Here is a 22,665-nt window from a genome sequence, read left to right on the forward strand (position 1 = left end):
ATTAATTATAATAATAATACATTTTATTTGGAGGCGCCTTTCAAGTCACCAAAGGTCACCTTACAGAGAGTAAAATCAGTCATCATTAAAACATCATTAAAACAGAAGATCAACATAAAAACAAGTGAAGTGCAGAGAGTCCAGTTTAGAGTGAATATGCCAGTTTGAACAGGTGAGTTTTGAGTCAGGATTTGAATGATGTTATGGAGTCTGACTGTCTTATGTGTGGAGGGAGGGAGTTCCAGAGTCTGGGTGCTGAGCAGCTGAAGGCTCGGGCACCCATGGTGATGAGTCGTGATGGTGGAATTGTTAATAGTCCAGCAGAGGTTGAGCGGAGGGAGCGGGAGGGAGTGTATTCATGAAGGAGGTTGTGGAGGTAAGTGGGGGCCAGGTTGTGGAGAGCTTTATAGGTGAGGAGAAGGTTTTTGTAATGGATGCGGTATGGGACAGGGAGCCAGTGAAGTTGGATGAGAACAGGAGTGATGTGGTCAGATGATTTGGTGCAGGTGATGATCCAGGCGGCCGAGTTCTGAATGATTTGCAGTCTGTTGGTGGGGAGTCCGGTGAGGAGGGCGTTGCAGTAGTCGATGCAGGAAGTGACAAATGCCTATATTTTGGGATGTCATTTTGCTATCAATAGCTAAGTAGTGTAATGAGTTGCATTCTTATGAGCTGTATATCTTTCAGGTCTGCAACATCAAATATCGACAGCAGATTTTTTGTCTGTGCTCAAAAGATACAGCAGGTGTTTTCATGCTGTAAAGCTAACTCATGCGGGCAACGTTTGGCTTCAAAACTTTCCTTTCCTTCACAGAAGTTCATCTTTCTTGTGCATGTAAGCCAGTTTTCCAGACACTGGCAGCTGGATAATGTGAATATACAAAACATGTACCTGTGATGATGTAGCACCTATATTTTATCCTGAAACACAAAATAGATTTGGAGAGCCAACTTTTGTTTACAATCCTGTAAGCGTACCTCAGTAAACACTGCAGGCAGCATATCTTATGGAGGATTTGGTGATATTCATGTGTTTCTTGGACTTTTTTCCAAAGAGAACCAATCTACCCTTTAAAAAAACGTCCACTAAAAAACTCACATCGTGGATTTTGTCTAAGATTTATTTTATGTCTAACAAACATGTCACTCTTAACGTGTTACACTGTCTTGATTTGACATAGTTTTGACCTTCGGTTGAGGCTGTTTCAGATCTCCTCTATCTACATCACTGTATTGTTTATCAGGAAGTGATCCACTAATTAAGTTTACAAGTACTCGGCCCGCACACCAAAGTTAACCTAACATGATAAACACACCTGCCGCCCGATAGCTAAACAGCCTCACAGTGTTTGTCAGTATAAAAGTCGAATGTTAAATCAATAAACTACCTCAACACAGAAAAGAGGCCTGATGCAGACCACAGACTGGAATAAATCTTACTCATTCTGGCTCTCAAAATCCCCCCTCAGCTGAGTCACATACATCTGTAGGGTATCAGAGCTGATGGGTCAGGATCTCACAGCAGTGGCCAGAGAAGGTTAATCCATTTGATCCCAGACATTATTTTGACCAAAAATAAACTAATATATTAGAAAACCTCAAGGTTTGATTATTGGCCGTCTCTGGGGTATTTAACTGTAGTTTGTCTTTTGAAACAATGTTGGGAAAAACCCACTATATTTATAGAGATATGATTGATTGTTGATTTTAATTTAGCTGTATGTGTCACTTGATATAATGATTTTTATCTCTGTAAACAATAGGCTGAATTTCAAAGCTCAACTTGCAGCGCAAGTATTCCTATAACACAAAACACAGAACTTCTGTCTGATTAAACCTCTGAAGAGATTAAGTCAATCAGTACCACTAGGGGGACTCAGGTGTCACTGAGCATGCATAGACTATATATAATGGACAGCGTCGCTCTGCCTTTTCCAGTTGTACGGTTTTGAAGCCAAAATATCCTGTTCCAGAACTCTGCCATCTTGTACATTTTCTGCAGCCAGAGTCTGTGCATTAGGGAATTTGTATTTCCACAGTAACAAGCTCCGCCTTACAGCGTACCGTCCTGACGTCCTATGGAGTTCCTCTCCACAGCAGCTGTCAATCAAAATAAACCCGGGTGTAAAATCCATTTTTTAACCTCTAATAACTAATGAAAAAGAAACTTTTCAGAAAAAAGAGGCCTTGAACACAAAACAGTCAAATAATAACTACATATCACCACAGCATACAGATGTGACAAACATTCGTACGACATGTATTTATTTTTTAAAGTTTGACCGCAGCCCCATTCACATGAATGGGGGAGACAGAGTTTTTGACCTATACTACAGCCAGCCACTAGGGGGAGCAGTTTTTGTGGCGGCCTCACTTCGAGCCGAGCGAGATGACGTCTATTTTATATACACTCTGTGTGAACATGAGATAGTCACATGTGATGAGATGATTGCTTCCATAAAATACAAAGGGCTTACACACAGCACTTCTTAATGTCCCTTCTGTGTTCCTAAATCCAGCTCTTAATTCTAGTTTATCTTAATTTAATTCAAGCATGTTCCTCAGCATAGCAGCAAAGACCTGTTTATTTATGACATAACAACAAGTCTCTTGTGTGTACTTGTATCAGAGAGAGAGAGCAATGAGAAGTGTTCAGAAGAAGTCATGTTGACATCTGTAACTCCTGTGAGAGCATCAACTCAATAAAGTGTGTGAGCACACACACACTCACACAAATAGGGACAAAAATAAATATATGTCAGAAATATTTCCACATTTCCAAGATTAAGTCTCCAGAACAAGCAGGGACCTGCTCTTAATGTTCTGTGACCAATACTCCCAAACCAAAAGTTTGTAAGCTTCAACTGAAGTGCAGATTTCATAACCGGGTTGCTCCTTGATCGTGTCCTAAAGGCTGCATCAGTGGCAGTAAAATGACAGGTGTAATAAAAGAATGGTTATATTGTCGACTCTCTTCACCTGTTTAAAACATCTTCCTCTGAGCAGTACCTGGGGAGAGCTCGGGCCATGATCAACGACATTGTCGAAAGAAAAAACACTCAGCTGTTCTAATCCACCACCTTTCCAGTTCTCTTACTGCCTCACTGAAGGGACACCAATAGTCATTTTGAGCAGGGGTTCCCAAAGTGTGGGTCGGGACCCCCTGGGGGGTCGTGAGACAAAAATGGGGGGTTGGGAGATGTCTTCCAGAATGTTTCTTTAAAAAAATACTGCATTTTACCCATTATAGTAAATAATGTCGACAAAAATAGACGCTAAACTTGAAATAAAACCTTGAAAATAGAAAGTGTAATGAGTTTTCTGTCTTTCTTTGTTTCCAGATGACTCCTAAGTTTAGGGTTAGTGAACAGTTAATTATCAAAAGCATCAGTAGCAGCAGGTTCATTCATAACAGCACAGGAAACACAGACACATGATCATGGAGGTAGGCAAATTTTCTCCAGACTAACTAGATGAAGACACATTAAATCCCTTTGAATGACAGAGGGGGTCACAAGTCTTTGGCATCTATATTTTGGGGGTCCCGGGCTGAAAAGTTTGGGAACCCCTGATTTAGAGTGGCTGAGAAACAGTGTGAGCATTGATACAGTAAATTGGGAAACTGAGGAAGACAAAACTACAGATTGAGTCATCTATTCGCTCACCCAAAAATGTTAAGCTCAGTCATGACACAGTAGTTGAGACTGGAGGATGTTTTTGATGCCACTGCAGTTCAGCTGGCATTCCATGTCCTGGTATGATGGCGTAATACAGAGTGATATCATATTTAAAGAAGAAGAGTGATACAGTTTTATTTCCGTATTTAGGAATCTTTTACACGTCTCATCTCCTGTATATAAAGCTCCTCTGTGGTGATGCATGTGAGGAAAATGACGCATTAGCTTAGCATGAAGCAGCTTTTTATGTGCAGTTAAATAAAAATAAGAAGCACAACAGTTTCATTTGAGCTGCAAAACAAGACAATCAGTTTGTACAAATACATGTCTAAGAAATCAAGTTGTTATAAATAAGAAATAATTATAATAAATAAAAGAATAAATAAAAGAATAAATAAAAGAATACATAAATAAATAAATAACAAAGCAGATGATAGCAGTTGCACATGGAACAAACAGTTCATTACAAGCCACATTGCCATGTTTGGCAGCAGCAGCTGACATGCTAAAACACATTGCCCTGATCAGTGCATCCATTGTCTCATTTCCATGATCAAGGCTCTTTTTAACACATCGACTTGCAGACTAATGAGCAGCAGTCCAGAAAACACTTCAGCGCTGCATGCAGAAGTATGAGCCCTTAGGAAGTCCATTCAGTCCGGTGCCAGTGCGCCCCCCTCTCTCTGGGACAAGTGCCATCCATGTGGGCAAACAATGCCAACCCTCTCTCCCTCCCCAGCTCTAAAAACAATGGCTCTCCATTACCAGTCAACAATAAATTAGAATATTAAAAGCCATGGATGATGCAGGAGTGGAAGGGTTGAGAAAGCCTGAGGTGTGTGACCCGGTGAGAAGTCTGCAGATGTCGAACGGGGGGGTTCCACCATGCTTGCCGACCGCCTGTCCTTGAGGTGTAGACAGAGAAGGAGAGGGGAACCAACCTGAATCTTAATACTTGGGGTGCCCCATGATCCTCAGTTAATCCCACTTTATCCAAGAGAGACGGGCTGTCAGATCTGCAGAGCAGGCACAGAATTAGACAAAAGCGGGGCAAACATATAAGTTTTAATACATTTTAATGACTGTTTAACAAGTTCTAGATCTGGGGCAACAGGACGGGGCACACTTAACACTGAAAAGGCAAATAAAGAGGCCAAGATTCCCACAGGATTAGTTAAACATAGAGAGGCACGTGCAATTGTGTTGAAGTAATGAGGCTCATTTGGGAGCATATGCACAAGGAAAAACACACCTGGGGATAAAAGTGTGCAGGCAACAAGAGCTGCTCACAATGACTTTTGTTTAAAATCACTACACTGGGTTAACTGTGAATGACAACCATGAATTCTCAATTAATTTGATTTAAATAAGCAATTAAAATGATCTCAAGTTCTAACAACGTTAAAAAGATGCAGAGCAAGAATGGATCTTTTTGCTGTGATCATGGGGCAGATGGCTGTTCCGCAATAAGTCTGATTCTACTCTCGTTTCTGCCCATTTAAAAGAAAGATTTGCCTGCCGCTGTGGCTAAATGCTCACTCATGTTGGATTCATATCAGGACTAGGAAAATATTAATAATAGCATTCTAGAGCTGCTAAATTTGTCAGATTTTATGGAATAGCTTTGTAGAGAATTGGCGCATTATGAATAAATTGTGATGGCTTACTAAAGGCCTGTTGGGTGTTGCTTGTGATTAGGTTCATAACATGATGAGGTGCATTTGTTTGATCAGTTAAAGCTTAATGAAACTTTCCATTTGAAGGCATTTCATGTGTTGGTGTCCTGATGAGAGTTTTGTCAGGCAGAATTCAGACACTATTCTTCTTGATTAAAGGAACTGATCTCAGTTCCCTGATATTATAAACAATACGTCGTCTTTAAATCTCTTCGATACTAAACACTTTACAGAAACCTGGATGAGTTTAGGACAATGGTCTGTTGAAACAGTGTCAAATAATTGATGGAAACAATCAATTTTGGTTACAGTTGTCTAACATTCCCATCTCATTCAGACCCAGTCATTACTTAACAGGTTTCTTAAAGGGTAATTATGGGTTTGAGCTCACCACTTGTGTTCCAGATGGCGTTGGTTCGGTTCTTGTAGCCGCTCTTCATGCACTCATCCACGTATGATTTGGGGTCGCAGCCTGACAGGAGGATCTCTCTCAGCAGGGCGATGTAAGCTATGGCCAGTCTCAGCGTGTCTATCTTGGACAGTCGCTTCTCATAGGGAAAGGTTGGCACGTGGCAGCGCAGCTCTTCAAAGGCAGAATTGATGCTCAGCATCCTCTTCCTCTCCCGGATGTTGGCGGCGTGGCGCTGCACCTTGTAGGGCTGATGGGGCACCAGTCGCCGCGCCCTGCGCTTGGCCATCTCCAGGGGATCTTCCACTGAGGAGCTCTCACCCTCAGCACAGATGCTCGCCCCTGGGGAGCCCACGTCCAGGTCGGTAAAGGTCAGCTGTGCGTCCGGGAACATGGACTGGCTCCCGAAAGAGGACCAAGGCGAGAGCTGGCCCGATGCCGCGGTGTAGTCCAGCAGGAAGGTGTCCATCTGGGTTTGAAACTGGATGTTTTGGTCCATCTGTCCCCAAAACGCAAAATCTGTGGTGCCATCCTGGTCGAAGTCAAAAAGCATATCCTCCATATTTATAATAAGAAACTATTTTATAATTCGTTTAATTTTTTTAACTCTGTATGTAGATATGCAATAAATCAAGTTTTTACTTTCAGTTTCAGGCAGATAAATTCAAATTTTGTGGCTAGAAGGATAAAGTCTTTGAGAGCAGACGACGGAGCGCGAGTATCGGTTAATAATTCTAACTGCCACCAACATGCGCCTGAATCGCTCTCTCTCGCTCTGTGACAGCAGCATAGGCACATCTCCTGGATTAAATACTTCCAGGGCCTCCATGATTCTCGGCGGGTCGCCTTGGCCTTTTCTAAAGGCTGAAAGGGAGCTCTTAAGAACACTTTACCCCTCCTTGTGGATCGCTCATTGCTTTAAAAACGCATTACAAAGAAATCAGTTGATCCCTGACGACAAAAAGCGGGGGAAACACGTGTCTAATTATAAACTTCCCCACAAGTAGTCGCGCTAATATTGACAAAACACTCAGTGCTCAGCAGTCATTGGAGGACTCGTGCAGAGCTTTGCGACGCAGCAGGCCGTGCAAACCCGGTGGCCTCTGAATGGGATTGTTTTATCTATCAAAGCTCAATTGATAACAAACACTGACAGAAACACATGGAAGCTCTTTGTTGGTACAAAATGTAACGAGATCTTAATGAAAAAGGAGCATTTTTATGTTGATTTGCCTTTGGGTTTATTCTGGTCTAGACATATTTTTACGCACTGAACAGACCTACAAGATGTTAAATATTCCAGCAGCATCACCACAACTCGTCCCACATAATTTGGGTTCAGTGGCCACATTAATAAGCTCCTAATTTGCAAATGATATGACTGACTAACTGGCAAACATGGAGAGGACGCACGCTGTAATTACGCTGGGGTTAATCAAATATGCGTTCTCTTTCTTGGAGGTTGGATGGAGGGCAGTTAGGGGATGAACTTTAATTCAACAAGGCTGTATGTTTGATAACACGTGCTTTTGATTTGTCAAAGTCCTCCAGGATGTTAATCCAGAAGGGAATCTGTTTGTCGCAGTAAACACGGACTGGCAGGAGGCCTTTGGATGCAGCAGCTGGTTTAACCACAATGATCCAGAGGACTAACACTGAGACAGGTGAAGCATGGTGAAGCATGCGAGTTACAGTTGAAGAAAAAAACTGTAATCCACACAGGTGATGGCGATAACAACATTTTAATCCGTTTTAAAGAAGGCTCCCCACAGCCCAGCCCAGACTGTGTTACTGTTGTGTAATTTGATTTCTTAATCATGGATTGCGCGATCACAATAAAAAGTCCCACGAGTTTGCGTCCTTTGCCATTCTTGTTCATTTCCTGGACGTGTTTGATGAATCCGATTGTAATACAGCGTTTGAAAAATTTGTTCCTCCTAAATTGTTGCAGATGTGATATCTTGTGAAATTAAATACCGATGAGGATGGCTCATAGACAAATCGTTCTGAACGAGAAACACAAAGAGGCCACAATGCTGTCTGCATTTTCCTTCAGTCAGTTTGATTTCCCTGCAGGGACCTCACTATTTGTTTCATGAATCACATCAAAGTGTCTGCTCTTTTCCAAACGATTGTGTTACAATCGTTAATGAACTTACCATGTTCTTCTAACCATTTCCCATTTTACAGTTTAATCATCCAATGAAAATGACACACAGGAGAAAATTGAAAGTAAAACATCCTGATTAATGGGTTCATTGTTCTCGAGCCAATCTTGTTTTAACTAGCATGTGATAAAACTGTTTGGAGTGTAAATGGGACCGAACGAGAAATTCTACATGTGGTGTTTACAATGAGTGATTTTGGATTAACACGTCATAAAGTTCACCTTCTTTGCAATTTCGTTGTATCCACTAAAGTGGGACGGGTTTAGGCTTATAAAGGCAACATCTCTTAAACAGGTTTATCACACAGGGCCCTCTGCTTTAACTGTTCACTTATTGAATAAAAACCCAACATACATGCTGTTTTCTCCTCTCAAAATAAAAGAGTGACATTTTAGGGAACGCTGGTAATGAAAACATTTTTAAATTGTACTAATATTGAAACTAATTATAATATAAATTAGCTGCGTAAAAAAAGCTAGGAAGTTGCGCCTTGATTCTGTCAAATGAACACCACGGACAATATAAATGATTTGATTCAAATAGATGAGACTCTGCTTCTGTGTTCGAGACAGAAGGATTTGGGGGACAGACTCGTTTTACGGCTCATCACAGTAAAACTAATTTGGCACAGCAGCGCGCGCGCTGTTTGTCATTATAGGCTTCTCAATGACTGCAGAAGAAGAGACAGCTTGAATTGAGAGGTGCGGACTCTGTCAGGACCTTCTGCCAGCCTGCCACTTGCATCCCTCTCCCAGCTGACGGCCCTGGTTTGGTTTGATCCGGACTGAAGAGACGCGCCTGTCAGATTCAGATTCCACCTTATTGTTTTCACAATAATTCAAGAGGGCTGCAGTGAACAAAACCTAGCAACCCTTCAAAAAATGTGACATAAAAAAAAGAAAAAGGTGTAAAATACAGAGGATGAACGCAGCACAAAGATGCTCGCTTTATTTCTCTGAAAATGGTAAGATTTGGCTTTTATCCCTCCTGATTGAGACATGAAATCTGTAGGCTTATAAACAGTTGTTAGAGCCAAGATTCAAACATGTGCGGTGCCTTATTTCACTGACATTACTCCCTCCACGCGCCTGCTGTTAGAGAGCCTCGAGAGCCCGGACAGTGCGTAAAGTGCGCCTTGGACGCAGCGCCGGGCCACATGCTCATAATTATGACTGCGGGTTGAAGCTGTTTCCCACCTGGATGTTTCTACGTGGAAAATAAGGAAGTTAATGAAGCTGCGAATCAAACGCACATCAGCATTGATCCCCAACTGCTCTTTCATGTCCTGTGTATCATGACATAATATCAGGATTTTTAATCAGGGACACATTTGGGGAATTAGAGAGGACAATGTTAGCTCACACAGGGCTTGTGTCATTTCCTACAAATCAAAAAACTGTAACTGAACTTCAGAATCAGAGCCAAAATGTACTGCAACAATCCAAACAGCTCTGTCAGCCCTTTAGTCATCTTTATTTCTTTGTATCTGAGTCTCTTTCTCCCTCCTCTCCCTTCTCTCCCTCTTCATTCTCCTTCCTTTCTCTCTATCAGTCTCTTTTTTACACACACGCACGCAAAAGCCACAGACATACACAGTCAAAGCAGACATGAGATAGTCCAAAAGTCATCAATGCAACATTAAAAAATAAACATAACAATGAACATCTCGGAGTTCTGCACAGTGACGCACATCTTGTTTGTTTGGGTACTGCTTTGATAAACATCTCGGTCCTGAATGCCTCTGGGATCAGTCTTGGCTGCTATGAGAGAATGGCATTGCAGCCAAGTGTAATCTTCAGCCCTGGCCACAAACAGCTCTTTGATCCGTGCTGGGACTAAACCATTAGAGTGTCACGGCACATTGAAGCGATAGCTCACAGCAGAAGTTAGCCTTGACCGCAGATTTAGGATGCAGATAGCCTCAGGCCTTTACCTTTAAAGGTAGGGTACAATCAGCATTAATATGGGCCCAGCTTCAAAGAGCATGCCAGTCAGCTGAATGAAAATAATGCAGGAAATGCCTGAGTGCGTTTAAATCTCTCCTGCATGTTAAGTATGTGTGGATTGGGGGGGTAACTCTCACCTCCTTTCTTTAAACCTTTAGGGCAGCAAACAAATGCTTCATGTGTGCTCTCTGGTTACTTGAATAATGTGTGCCACAAAAGCAATGCACAAACTTAGGTACTGCTACAAAATCTGCCAAAGAAATGACTCTGATTCCAATCCTTAAAGTTAAGTAGCAGCTTACTGGCTCTGCGCCCATTCCTGTCTGCATTTCAGTCCCAGCTCAGGTCTGGAAAAAGCATCATGGTCGTAAAAAAGGGCCTTAAGCAAACACCCCTCTGGGGGCACCACCCCTCTCTCTGGAGTGGGGAGAGCCTGAGGCTGGATCAGAGCCCCCAGCTTGATAAAAACACATCACTTTTACACAATGGGTGTGTATACACTGCATGACAACAGGTGGTATTTAGATAATGTGGCTCTATAAGTGTGCACGTGTGTACAACACATCATAAGCCTCCCTTTACTTCAGTATTTTATTCATTAATCCCAAACTATGCATCCAGTCACAGACCTGTGGTGTGTCTCTGTGGGATGTATAAAAGGCCACAGAGCGGATCTATAGGGAGGATGTTTGGATGCTTGCAATCATCAGCAGGGACACCTGTTGAATACCAGATGTCACCTGATTGCAAAATATATTTCATGTTAAAGAAATACACATTTTTCTTGAGCCATTAGAGCATATTTCTTTAAAGCCTTTTTCCTAAACTCAAGCACTGAGATGCACTGGACCCATAAAAACATCAGCTCTGCTCTGAGGTGAAATGAGGAAAAAGCAACAAACACTTGGAACGGAAAGGTTTGATATTAGTCGACATCATGACTCCAAATAGTCCTTTTTAAATACCTTATTTAAGAATGATTGACAACAGAGTTTTACCAAAGTAACAGTAATAATTTAGTGTTTTTATTATTATTATGATTATTGTTCAGAGTGTACCACATACACTTCACTTGGGATAACTTGCCAAATAAAAGTATAGTTTGATTGGGGCATGCCAGAATACTCTCTCTTTAAGCATTACAATGTGAAGGCAACAAAGGTAAGAAACAAAGATGAAACTGTTAGAATCAACCAAGACAGTCTGGGTTAGGGTTAGGCCCCTGCAGTCAGACCCCTACCTCTGCAGACCTCCCCAGTGATGCACCGTATCAACATTCCAGTCAAGTTTTCCTCTAATCCGTAAAAAGTATGTAAGGAAATGGAATATAAAATATTGTGTGCACTTCCAGTTTAATGTTTTAGTCATTTATTTTGATAACTCATCATATCTCATTTATACTTACAACTGATTTATAAAGTAAGAATGGAAAACGATCTCTAATGAGTGTGAAATAAATTTGAAGAAAACCAAAGCTCATTGAGTCTGCAGTTGGAACTTAAGGCTCTTTGCTTACAAAGCATCTCAGCTGAAATATACCTTTTTAGTATGTTGTTACCTCTTTACTCTCATTTTATTGAGACTAATGCACTGGCTGCAAACTCTAGATAAAGTAAAACTTGTATTATTTTAGCTTAACCTTGTGCATTATTAAGTGCTTCACTTTAGAAAAGCAAAACAACAGACTGAAAACAATGATAGAATGTTCTTTATTAATGAACTTTATTCTGACCTGGTCCAGCCTTAAACATCATGAGGGACCCATCATGTCTCAGACACTCTGTGAGTTAATTTAGAGCACAGATGACAGTGGTACAGGTTACATCATCTTTTGCAGCATTCAACTGCGGGCTTTGAGCTTCATGAGGTGATGGAGGGATGAATCTACAACAGATAGAAATACTGTTACAGGTCATATCCTCTTAAACAAAGTTCTGATTAAACAGGATTCAATCACGCAGCACAGAAAAGTCTTTTTGTGCTGCTTCAGTTAACATTTTCTCCTCACAGCCAGAACGTCAATAAAGGATTCATCTTTATTACAAACTTCAAACTTTTTTAGACAACAGATAACCTGCAAATCTGCAAAACCTTTTAAGAGGGGGTCCATATTGTTGCACTACACACTTCAGGAGGAAAACTGTTGTGCTGCTCAGTGATTTCAGTTTTTGTAAAGATGTAACTGACAGTGATGGAGTGACACACGGATGATTTCTAGCTGTGATGATCTTACGTGTTGCCTGAGGGTAAGTTATGGGGACACTCTCACTGAAACCAGATGTGAAAAATGTTCCTTCTGCAACTCCACTTCATCGGAACAAAACACTATCCTGTCCATTGAGACTGACACACACATACATACACACACAAACACACAGGCCTGATACTCAGGAGATAGTCTTAACAGGCATGAGGGCGTCTTAGGTCACTGCAGAGACTTGCCTGTGGACACTCTGCCCCTGAAGACCAGCTGCTGGCTTTGTTGTGCTTTGTTGTACTTCGTTGTCTTCGTGTCTTTTTTGTCTTGGCCCTGTTGTTCAGGTTTCACACGTTTTCCCATCTTGATTAGGAGAAAGAAAGAAGCTTTTTTTCTTGTCAGGGTTTGAGTGGATTTGATCCAGGGTTGAAAAGAAACGAGTCACTCTTCGGACATTCACACTCTGTGTTCACAGGTTGAGTGGTGGATGGTAATGGTGTCCTAACTAAGGGATAACTATGGCTGAATTGAGGATAGGGCACATTGGACACAGATTGGACACAGAGGGTGAATATGTTGTTGAATGCTCAGGGACCAAAGAGACAAAACAAAGAATGCCAACAGGGAGCATCTCTGATGTTGCTCTTTAGTAAACTGGGTGATTAAGTGATAATCCAATTACCTCTTCTCTTCTCTGCTCAGATGAATGTGTTCCTTTGGGAACAGATACTTTGGTATTGTTTGTGCTGACCCTTCTTTAGTGACAGGAGGAGGTGAGAGCAGCTTTTTTAACAGATGTAACTCAAGCTCAGAGCAACAACAATCTGATCTCCATGCATTGAATTTATTACTCATTTGCTCCCTTTTTTTTTTTTTTAATGTTCAGATTCATCTCATTTTAATTTGACCATAATACTTGGCTGTATGCTTTGTTCTTCTCATATCTGCCATGTTCTTGCACCTCTAATGTACAGTGCATGCATTAACCTGGCCTTGGAAATAAGATGAAGATAAAACAAGGGGGTACAGCTGGCTTGGTTCTGTCCCAGCCAACAAAACCCACCTGCACCCAGGGGTCAACTGGGATAAAAGGGCAAAATATCACATTGGGCCCACCACATCACCACAATTGGTTTAACATTTTTCAGAGCCACTGTCAGTAGGCCCTTGGAATTGTCCCAACTTTTCTCCCCCATACTTCCTCCTGCCTACACCACCTTTTAAATAAAGAAATTAGGACTTGTTTCCTTATCCATACTAAACTAAGTATTTATTTTCATTAGAATTAAATACAGGACTGTGTCTTGTCTGACTTCCTGGGGTCCATTTGCCATGAGTAGTACTGATCTTCTTATCTGACTTGTAGCAAAAAATTAAAGAAAGTAAATGAGCCAATAGCTAAGATCGTGTTTCTTACCCTACAGTAATAAACCAGCCATATTCCATGAGGCTCATGAATTTACTTGACGATATCGTACAAATACCTTTACTGTCATGGTGTAACAACACATGAAAGAATAGTATGCTTCCACAGCAGAGTATATAACAACATTTGTCTGTTCCTTGAAATTCTAACCATGGAATACAATCAAGGGATGGAGCATAAAATGTATGTAAAGTAAAGGAGAGTCAAATTACTTGCCAAAGAGGCAGAGGGTTAAGAATTATGCAGAACGCAACTGGCATATGTCAAAAACATCTCAATCAAGAGGAAGTTTTGCTCTTCCAGACTACTGAGAGAGAAAGGGAGTGGGTGTACGATAGAGGAAGGTCAGGCTGTTAAATATTCAGAGAGTTTTTCCAAACAGGTCCCAACTGATATAAAAATGATGGCTCTATTATTTTTCCCAAAGCTGTTGGCACGATGAAGCCAAACCTGCAGATTGTGGAAGAATCAAAACTGCTCCTTTGGGGATGAAAACTAGTCAGTCAGTGGTCAGATCTTGAAATGTAAGAAGGTCAGAGCAGCTCAACTGAATTGGACGAGCTTAGACGTAAAACTAGAAGCTGAATTGGGAACGATCAAGAAATGATTGACTGACTTTTGAATCATCTACCAAATGCTGGACGTAAATACAGCTGATGCTAGAGTTTCATGACATAATGCTGATTGATTTTCAGCCGACATTTCAGAGTCTTGCTCCATTCAGCTCAACCTCACATGATCTACAGTGTTTGCCAGTGTGAGAGGGTATGCATTTTTCTGTTTTGGAAGTTTAAACTGAAGAATGAAAGCAGAGTAGAACATTAAGATTCAACATATCTGAAGTGTTCTTCTCTCAATAAAGATCAACAGTTTTCTGTGGACTTACTCAGCTAATCAGCTGTTTGAATATCAGTGGATGTATGTAAGAAATGGATGTTGAAATGGATAGCTACAAGCATGCATGGAGGGATGGATGGATGAGTGGTGGTTGAATGGATGGATATATGAATGGATTAATGTATTGAGAATGGATTAATAAACAGGTTGCGGAATGGATGGATGAGTGGATGGCTGGTGGATGGATTAATAAATAGGTTGCTGAATGGATGGATGTATGAATTAAATAATAGATGGATGGATGGGTGGACTGGTGGATGGATTAATAAACAGGTTGCTGAATGGATGGATGAGTGAATGAATGGATTAATAAATAGATTGATGAATGGATGGATGAGTGGATAGCTGGTGGATGGATGGATGATGGATTAATAAACAGGTTGATGAATGGATGGATGATTGGATGGCTGGTGGATGGATGGATTAATAAACAGGTTGATGAATGGATGGATGAGTGAATGGATAGATGGATGGATTAATAAACAGGATGATGAATGGATGGATGAGTGAATGAATGGATTAATAAATAGATTGATGAATGGATGGATGAGTGGATAGCTGGTGGATGGATGGATGATGGATTAATAAACAGGTTGCTGAATGGATGGATGAATTAAATAACAGATGGATGGATGGGTGGATGGATTAATAAATAAGTTGATGAATGGATGGTTGAGTAGATGTAATGATACAAAGATGGATGAATGGGTGGACTGGTGGATGGATTAATAAACAGGTTGCTGAATGGATGGATGAGTGAATGAATGGATTAATAAATAGATTGATGAATGGATGGATGAGTGGATAGCTGGTGGATGGATGGATGATGGATTAATAAACAGGTTGATGAATGGATGGATGATTGGATGGCTGGTGGATGGATGGATTAATAAACAGGTTGATGAATGGATGGATGAGTGAATGGATAGATGGATGGATTAATAAACAGGATGATGAATGGATGGATGAGTGAATGAATGGATTAATAAATAGATTGATGAATGGATGGATGAGTGGATAGCTGGTGGATGGATGGATGATGGATTAATAAACAGGTTGCTGAATGGATGGATGAATTAAATAATAGATGGATGGATGGGTGGATGGATTAATAAATAAGTTGATGAATGGATGACTGAATAGATGTAATGATACAATGATGGATGGTGGATGGATAGATAGATGGATAAATGCATTTTCAAAGTTTGGGTTGGTTATTTCATAAATTTCAATCAATTTGGGATGTTTGTTTGTTCTTCAGAACCCATCCTGCAGATTTTCCGCTCTATAAAACTCAAATTTAAACTGAACATCAGCCACAGTCATTTTCCGGTTTCTGATTTCTTTCATTCTACACAGAGAGCAGATGAGTTAAATTTGACTCACAATAACATGCAAATATTTGAAAGTCCATTAGGTTTACTTTTGGGTGATTGACAGCTTATTAAACACTGAGATCAACACATCTGTTTACTTCTCATAGTTACAAACAATTCTGAGTAATTCTTTCCTATCTCTATTAAGAATATATGACCTCGGCCCGATCTGCCCCCTCCTTCAGTCAGACTTCAAGCCTGCGAGGCGTGCAAGCATTTTCAATCAACGTCAGAGAATTAATCCAACCTTAGAACAGAGCAAAGTCACACCAAAAGCCTCAGCATCTGAGAACAATTAAACGTCTGGTTTCCATGAGAGGCTGATTTGCAAGTTGACAGTTGCAGTGGGGGGAGAAACCCCCCCCCCCCCTCCTCTGAGTGCCCTGCTGCCTGTACCAAACTAACCACCAGACAACAAGCATTAGAAATGAGTCCTGAGCAATTTTGCATCACAAAAATCAAAGAAAACAAAACTGAAAAGATGAACAGCAACCCTGCGAATGTTATGACCCATTTGCAGACATGAGAGGCACATTCCTTGCTGTTATGCTTGTTCGCTTGCCTGTGGCGCCACCTCAAAGACCCCATGTTCATTGCAAAATGGCACCCAAAAATGAAACTTTGACAACTGGTTTGAGCTTAAATGTTAGTACTGCCACCTCTTGAAATATAGCATCCAATCTTTTTTTTCAAATGTAAAACCAAGTTGTTGCAGTTTTTGGGAAATACACAGATTTCTAATGTTTATGGGAGATTAATACCACATTACCACAGCACACAGCTGGTTATTTCAGTGAGTGAATTAGAGAGCTTTAGGGGATGCAACAACACTATTTTGCAGGAGTAAGGCTAGCTGCTTTCCCTATTTCCCTTATTTATGCTAAGCTAACTGAGCATCTCTTGGCTTTTCCTAAAATGCCAGACTATAGCTTTAAAGCTCTTATGAGGAACTTGTGGTTTGTGTCAAAACTAGTTACTCTTCATCAATAAGCAACTGTGTCTTCATCCAACCACTTTGTCATCAAACTAAGCTCACTCCACCAATTCCAAATGTGTGTCACTTACATTGTTGTGGATCAGTCTGTGATGTGTGTAGAGATCACATCACTCAGGGCAGATGGGGATACGTCTGCAGAGTAGTGGCGACTCGGCATATTGTTCCACGTATGCCATTGGCTGGCAGAATCATTGGTCTTCTACATCAGAAAAAGGAGAGTCATTTAGTGCTTTAACTTGGTTTACTTGATTTTGTCATTGACAGCTTTAGGCGGTCCTTAGTATTCTTTCTGCCTGTTGAATCAGCACTGCAGAAGTGTTATGCTAATGCTAGCTGCAGCTACATATATGATACATATTTGTTGCGATGACGACTTTTTAGGTGATTGAAAAGATTCATTGTGTTAAACCTTATGTTTAAAGCTTGTTCTGTAAGGCAACTGGACTGATAGAAATTCTTGAAGACGTTTCACCTCTCCTCAGCCTTTCGGAGGAGAGAATTTCTACCAGTCCAGTTGCCTTGCGGATCAAGCTTTGAATTACCATGACCTGGATGACTGAGAACCTTCACACACACGTTGAACCTTAAGAACTTTTTTTCCTCCTCTCAGAATACTTGTGCCAAATGCTCTGCAAACAGCAATCATGTGATCCTTCTCTGAAACAGTGAAAAGCATCCACACTGGTGATCCCATTATTACTCGTCAACTAGTTGCAGTTAGTGCTGGGCCATAATTTGATAACGATAATCATCGTGATTGAATTTTTCTCCATATAAACATTAAAACTATTCGATAAAAAAATTGATATAAACATGTAATTACACCTCCCAGCCACTTAAAATGGAGGAGGCGCTAATGAACCTTAAACGCTTGTTGCCACCCAACATTAGACAGAAGAAGAAGACAGCATTGAACAGCCAATCATGTCGCAGGAAGAGAGGTAGGCAGGGCTTAAAGACTTTTAGAGTGACAGTTGCGCTGAAGAAAACTGAAAACCTAGCAGCTCAAAGCAGAGTCGTTAGTCTGACACTGAGTCGACTCTGTGTTAACTATTAACTTCATACACTTCATTAAATCTACTTTCAGGATGTGGGTAAAGGAAGAGCACAGAGACTACTTCTGCTGTGAACACGTTTAATGTCCACCACGACCGTAGGACAAATGAACACTGAATAACCGTGATGCATTCACTGCACTGTGGGAAACAGCATCACTCTGCCTGTAACCCTTGGTAACCTTAAAGGGGAGAGCACAACTCAAAACAATACTCTATAGACTGACACACAGAATACAATTCAATATTTGTTGTAAATTTAAATCAAATTATGGAAATAACCTCATTCTGAGAAAAATTAGAATCTACAAACTAAAACTTCACAAAATCTAATTTTATACTAAAGACCTGCTTCCTGTTAGCACCGTCAGAAATGATGGATTCAAGAAGTTCATCAGAAACTAAATCCAGATACAAACTAACAAACTGTCTTCAACTTTCACTCAGGACCAAAAATATGACTTTAACTTTAAATGAAATAATGATTTGATATTTATCGTTAATAATTTATTGTGATAACATAATTTTCAATATCGCCCAGCACTAGTTGCAGCTGCACTTAATGGTGACTCGCGTACCGCCACCTACTGTGTCAAAGTGTGTATGCTTGTTGAGTAAATGAAAGCAGCTTTCATCAATTGTTCTGATTGTTAGATGAAACTGTATTTTCAGAATAATAAATGATGAAGTATGAACATTGATGGATGACAGTTTAATGGTCTGATATCTATCCTATATCTCTTCCTGTAGATAAAGCCCCCACTCGGAAGAAAAAGAAAGCCATCCAAAAAGAGTGTGTCATGTTGGCATGATGCTCATTATTCGTACTGCAAGAAACAGCACTATGAGTAATAGATAGTTCTGTTGAATGCCTTGTTTAGTCACTTTTCAAAGAAGGTTCCCACTTAGTGTATCAATATTCGGACACACTGCTGTATCAAATGAGGGCTCAACGCTGAGCTGGGATTTTGTGAAATCTAACTTATCAGGTCAACTTCTTAACCTTACAATCTACAGTTAGAGTAATGATAGAAGAAGTTGACTTCATCCAGGAGTAATGTTCTCTTTCCTTTGAGAGAACCCCACCTCACACACACACACCCCATCCCCAATATGTTGTTTGGATTGGATTGAGAGGCTTATGTTGTAGGTGTTCCCATCTTCTAACTGGTTCAACTGCTGCCAAGGTCTTAAACTGTTTATCCTTGAATAGGCTTAATCTTGGAACATTTCTTACAGACAATAGCAAAAGAGACAGAGAAGAGATGGGGTGAACGAGAGAAGGAATAAAAACTGGAAAACAGACAGGTTATAAGAAACAGATTGCTAAACATAAACACCAATCAGTTGACAGGAGCAGAAACAGGAAATTAGATTCCCAGGAGCTAGAAAATGCATCCATGAGAGAAAAATGAGTATCAATGATTCATTGTGTTTCTCTTGCCACAGTTGGATGAAGAAAAGAGGAGTGGGAACAATGAGAAAAAAATGACAAGAGAAGCAAACACAGACATCTAGAGAGAGAGAAGGAAGACAAGGAGAGGAAACAATCAGACAGAGATGTAAGAAAGAGCGATCAGGAAAGACACCCAAGACCACAAGGTTTCTTCCCTGCTCTGCCAGATACCGCAGGAGCTTCTGTCTTGGCTTTTAGGCCATCTTTTCTCTTCATCCTCTGAGTTCCTACCCTATCTTCTTTTTCTTTAACCCATGCAAAGAAGCCCAACTTACTACCTCCATTTGCCCTAAAGACTAGGGCACTCCATGGCAGAGAGAAGACAAAAAGCTTGAGTAATATAAAGTGACATTAAAGGCATCACAAAGAACAGCAGAGAAAATGAAAAATACATCTCAAGCTACAAACCACTACAGTATGACTTGGCTCAAGCTCTGTCTCTCTGTGTATTTGCTTTTGATTTGTTGGATTTCATACCATTTTTCAACACATTTTAAGATACATTTGTTTTGGCTTCCTTGCTTAGAGTTGGGCGAGAAAATCAATATCACTCTCAAAGACTGCCATACGTAACATGAACTGACAACCCCAAGCTGTTTAGCTTAAAACCCCTCTGAGAAGTTTTTAAATGGTTATGAAACAGTCTGAAATTAATATCCATTCCTGCTTATGACATACAAAAGCAAACAAGGCCATCAGCAGCAAGATTCATTATGTCTCCGCATTTATTAATCCCTGAAACCAGTGTATGGGGTAGGTGTCAGACGAGGGTATTCATAGGACTATGAAGAAACAGCCGTCTTGATTTTAAGACTTTATGGCGTGGCTCAAAGAAGAAGGTAGGACAAGATTATTGTTTTCAAAATAGACTACCTACACATGTATAGGACGAAATCAGCAAAGATGTAATGCCTTGTCCACATCTGGCACCAAAGTCAACACAAGCCAATAGTTCCTCAGGTAAGTTTTAGCTCTCAGACTGCACCAAACATGGGCTCAGTGACATCTCCTGTTGGTTTGCTGGAAAGGGAATTTGAAGCCCTATGATGGCAGTCTCCATAGTGAAAAATGTTGGCTCAAGTAATTTGATCAGATGAGTGGTTCAAAATATCACTCCCAAAAGCAAATATTTAATATGGGTGTTAATGTATGGGGTGCCAAAAGTTGTGCACACTAAAAATAACAGCTACATTTCTCCACATTTAGCTCCAATCGTCATAAAAATGTAGTGAATTTTTCAAAAGTCCCCTTTTTTAAAATCACATTTAGATTAATATTTGTGATCTTCTTCACATTTAATTTTGTTGTGTTGAAGATCACAAAGCTTAATGTGGAGAAATGTAGCTGTTATTTTCGTTGTGCACAACTTTACAAACGGCGCCTCATATTAATGGGGATTCCTGTGATTTTGCAGCCTGCCTCTGGTGGACACTTAGAGGAACTGCAGTGTGTTGCACTTTCACGTTGGCTTCTTCATCACTGGAAACTACTGCTTGCTTGGAACATCAAACATTGGAAACTCTGGAAAGTAGCCCGCTTAGCTTTGTAAATTGTTCTTCTGTCACATGTGATAAAAACCAGGAGGAGGACCCACTCGCAGATAACAAAAATACAATTATTTAAACGAAATACCAAAAAGGCAAAACTTAGAAAACTTACTTGAAAAGTCCAAAACACAAAAATCCAAACAGTTCAACAGTCCAAAATTTACAGGGAAGGAGCAAGAGCCACAAGGAAAACCTCAGGGACAGACTAAATGCAGACAAGGTGATCAGACACAGGTGTGACAAGACACAGGTGAAACCAATGAGGTGCAATCAAAGTGGAGGGAAACACACAATGACAGGAAGTAAAACTGAACCAGACACACAGAGAGCAAGAACTACAAAATAAAAGACATAACTACACTGAAGACCAAATACGGATGAGAGTACACGGACATTACATACAAAACATTACATACAAGACATTACATACAAGACATTACATACAAGACATTACATGCAAAACATTACATACAAGACATTACACACAAGACATTACATACAAGACATTACATACAAGACATTACATGCAAAACATTACATACAAGACATTACATACAAGACATTACATACAAGACATTACATACAAGACATTACATACAAGACATTACATACAAGACATTACATACAAGACATTACATACAAGACATTACATACAAGACATTACATGCAAAACATTACATACAAGACATTACACACAAGACATTACATACAAGACATTACATACAAGACATTACATGCAAAACATTACATACAAGACATTACATGCAAAACATTACATACAAGACATTACATGCAAAACATTACATACAAGACATTACATACAAGACATTTCATACAAGACATTACATGCAAAACATTACATACAAGACATTACATACAAGACATTACATGCAAAACATTACATACAAGACATTACATGCAAAACATTACATACAAGACATTACATGCAAAACATTACATACAAGACATTACATGCAAAACATTACATACAAGACATTACATACAAGACATTACATACAAGACATTACATACAAAACATTACATACAAGACATTACATAAAAAACATTACATACAAAACATTACATACAAGACATTACATACAAAACATTACATACAAGACATTACATACAAGACATTACATACAAGACATTACATACAAGACATTACATACAAGACATTACATACAAGACATTACATGCAAAACATTACATACAAGACATTACATACAAGACATTACATACAAGACATTACATACAAGACATTACACACAAGACATTACACACAAGACATTACATGCAAAACATTACATACAAGACATTACATACAAGACATTACATACAAGACATTACACACAAGACATTACATACAAGACATTACATACAAAACATTACATACAAGACATTACATACAAGACATTACATACAAGACATTACATACAAGACATTACATACAAGACATTACATACAAAACATTACATACAAGACATTACATACAAGACATTACATACAAGACATTACATACAAGACATTACATACAAGACATTACATACAAGACATTACATACAAGACATTACATACAAGAGAAATACTTGAAATTAAACATGATGTGACAGAGTGGCACCGTCACTGAGTGCGTGCAGTGCGCGCAGCGACATAAACACACCGACACATACATAGTCACCAAACTTGGGTACACACCTGGGAGCTCTACAGTTGTCTTAATCAGAATCAGAATCAGAATCAGCTTTATTCGCCAAGTATGCTTGAACACACAAGGAATTTGACTTCAGTAAACTGTGCTCTCTTTGTACAAGGCAGAATAGGAATAAAAATATAAT

General features: G+C 39.9%; 1 protein-coding gene across 3 annotated transcripts; it reads right to left on the minus strand.

Annotated features, from left to right (window-relative positions):
* Nucleotides 1-3,786: 3,786 nt before the first annotated feature.
* Nucleotides 3,787-21,072, minus strand: LOC117819762 (helix-loop-helix protein 13). 3 transcript variants are annotated; one of them, XM_034693215.1, is made up of 4 exons: nt 20,940-21,072; nt 16,838-16,968; nt 5,745-6,294; nt 3,787-4,693 (listed from the first exon to the last, which is right to left on the minus strand). In XM_034693215.1, the coding sequence occupies exons 3-4, from the start codon at nt 6,259-6,261 to the stop codon at nt 4,656-4,658; spliced, it is 555 nt and encodes a 184-aa protein (XP_034549106.1). In that variant the 5' UTR covers nt 6,262-6,294; nt 16,838-16,968; nt 20,940-21,072; the 3' UTR covers nt 3,787-4,655. The 3 variants fall into 3 exon arrangements, 1 of the variants encoding a protein (XP_034549106.1); XR_004632619.1 differs by lacking the exons at nt 3,787-4,693; nt 5,745-6,294 and adding an exon at nt 11,567-11,760; XR_004632618.1 differs by lacking the exons at nt 3,787-4,693; nt 5,745-6,294 and adding an exon at nt 12,399-12,436.
* Nucleotides 21,073-22,665: the final 1,593 nt, after the last annotated feature.

This window comes from Notolabrus celidotus, chromosome 10 (assembly GCF_009762535.1).
Source record: "Notolabrus celidotus isolate fNotCel1 chromosome 10, fNotCel1.pri, whole genome shotgun sequence".
NCBI classification, from domain to species: Eukaryota; Metazoa; Chordata; class Actinopteri; order Labriformes; family Labridae; genus Notolabrus; species Notolabrus celidotus.

Excerpts from the sequence above, each read along its gene's own strand:
- LOC117819762 (XM_034693215.1), bottom strand. The coding sequence starts at position 6,261 with ATGGACCAAAACATCCAGTTTCAAACCCAGATGGACACCTTCCTGCTG. Across the intron at positions 4,694-5,744 it reads CGCCATCTGGAACACAAGTG|ATCTGACAGCCCGTCTCTCT; the intron begins GTGAGCTCAAAC and ends CCTGCTCTGCAG.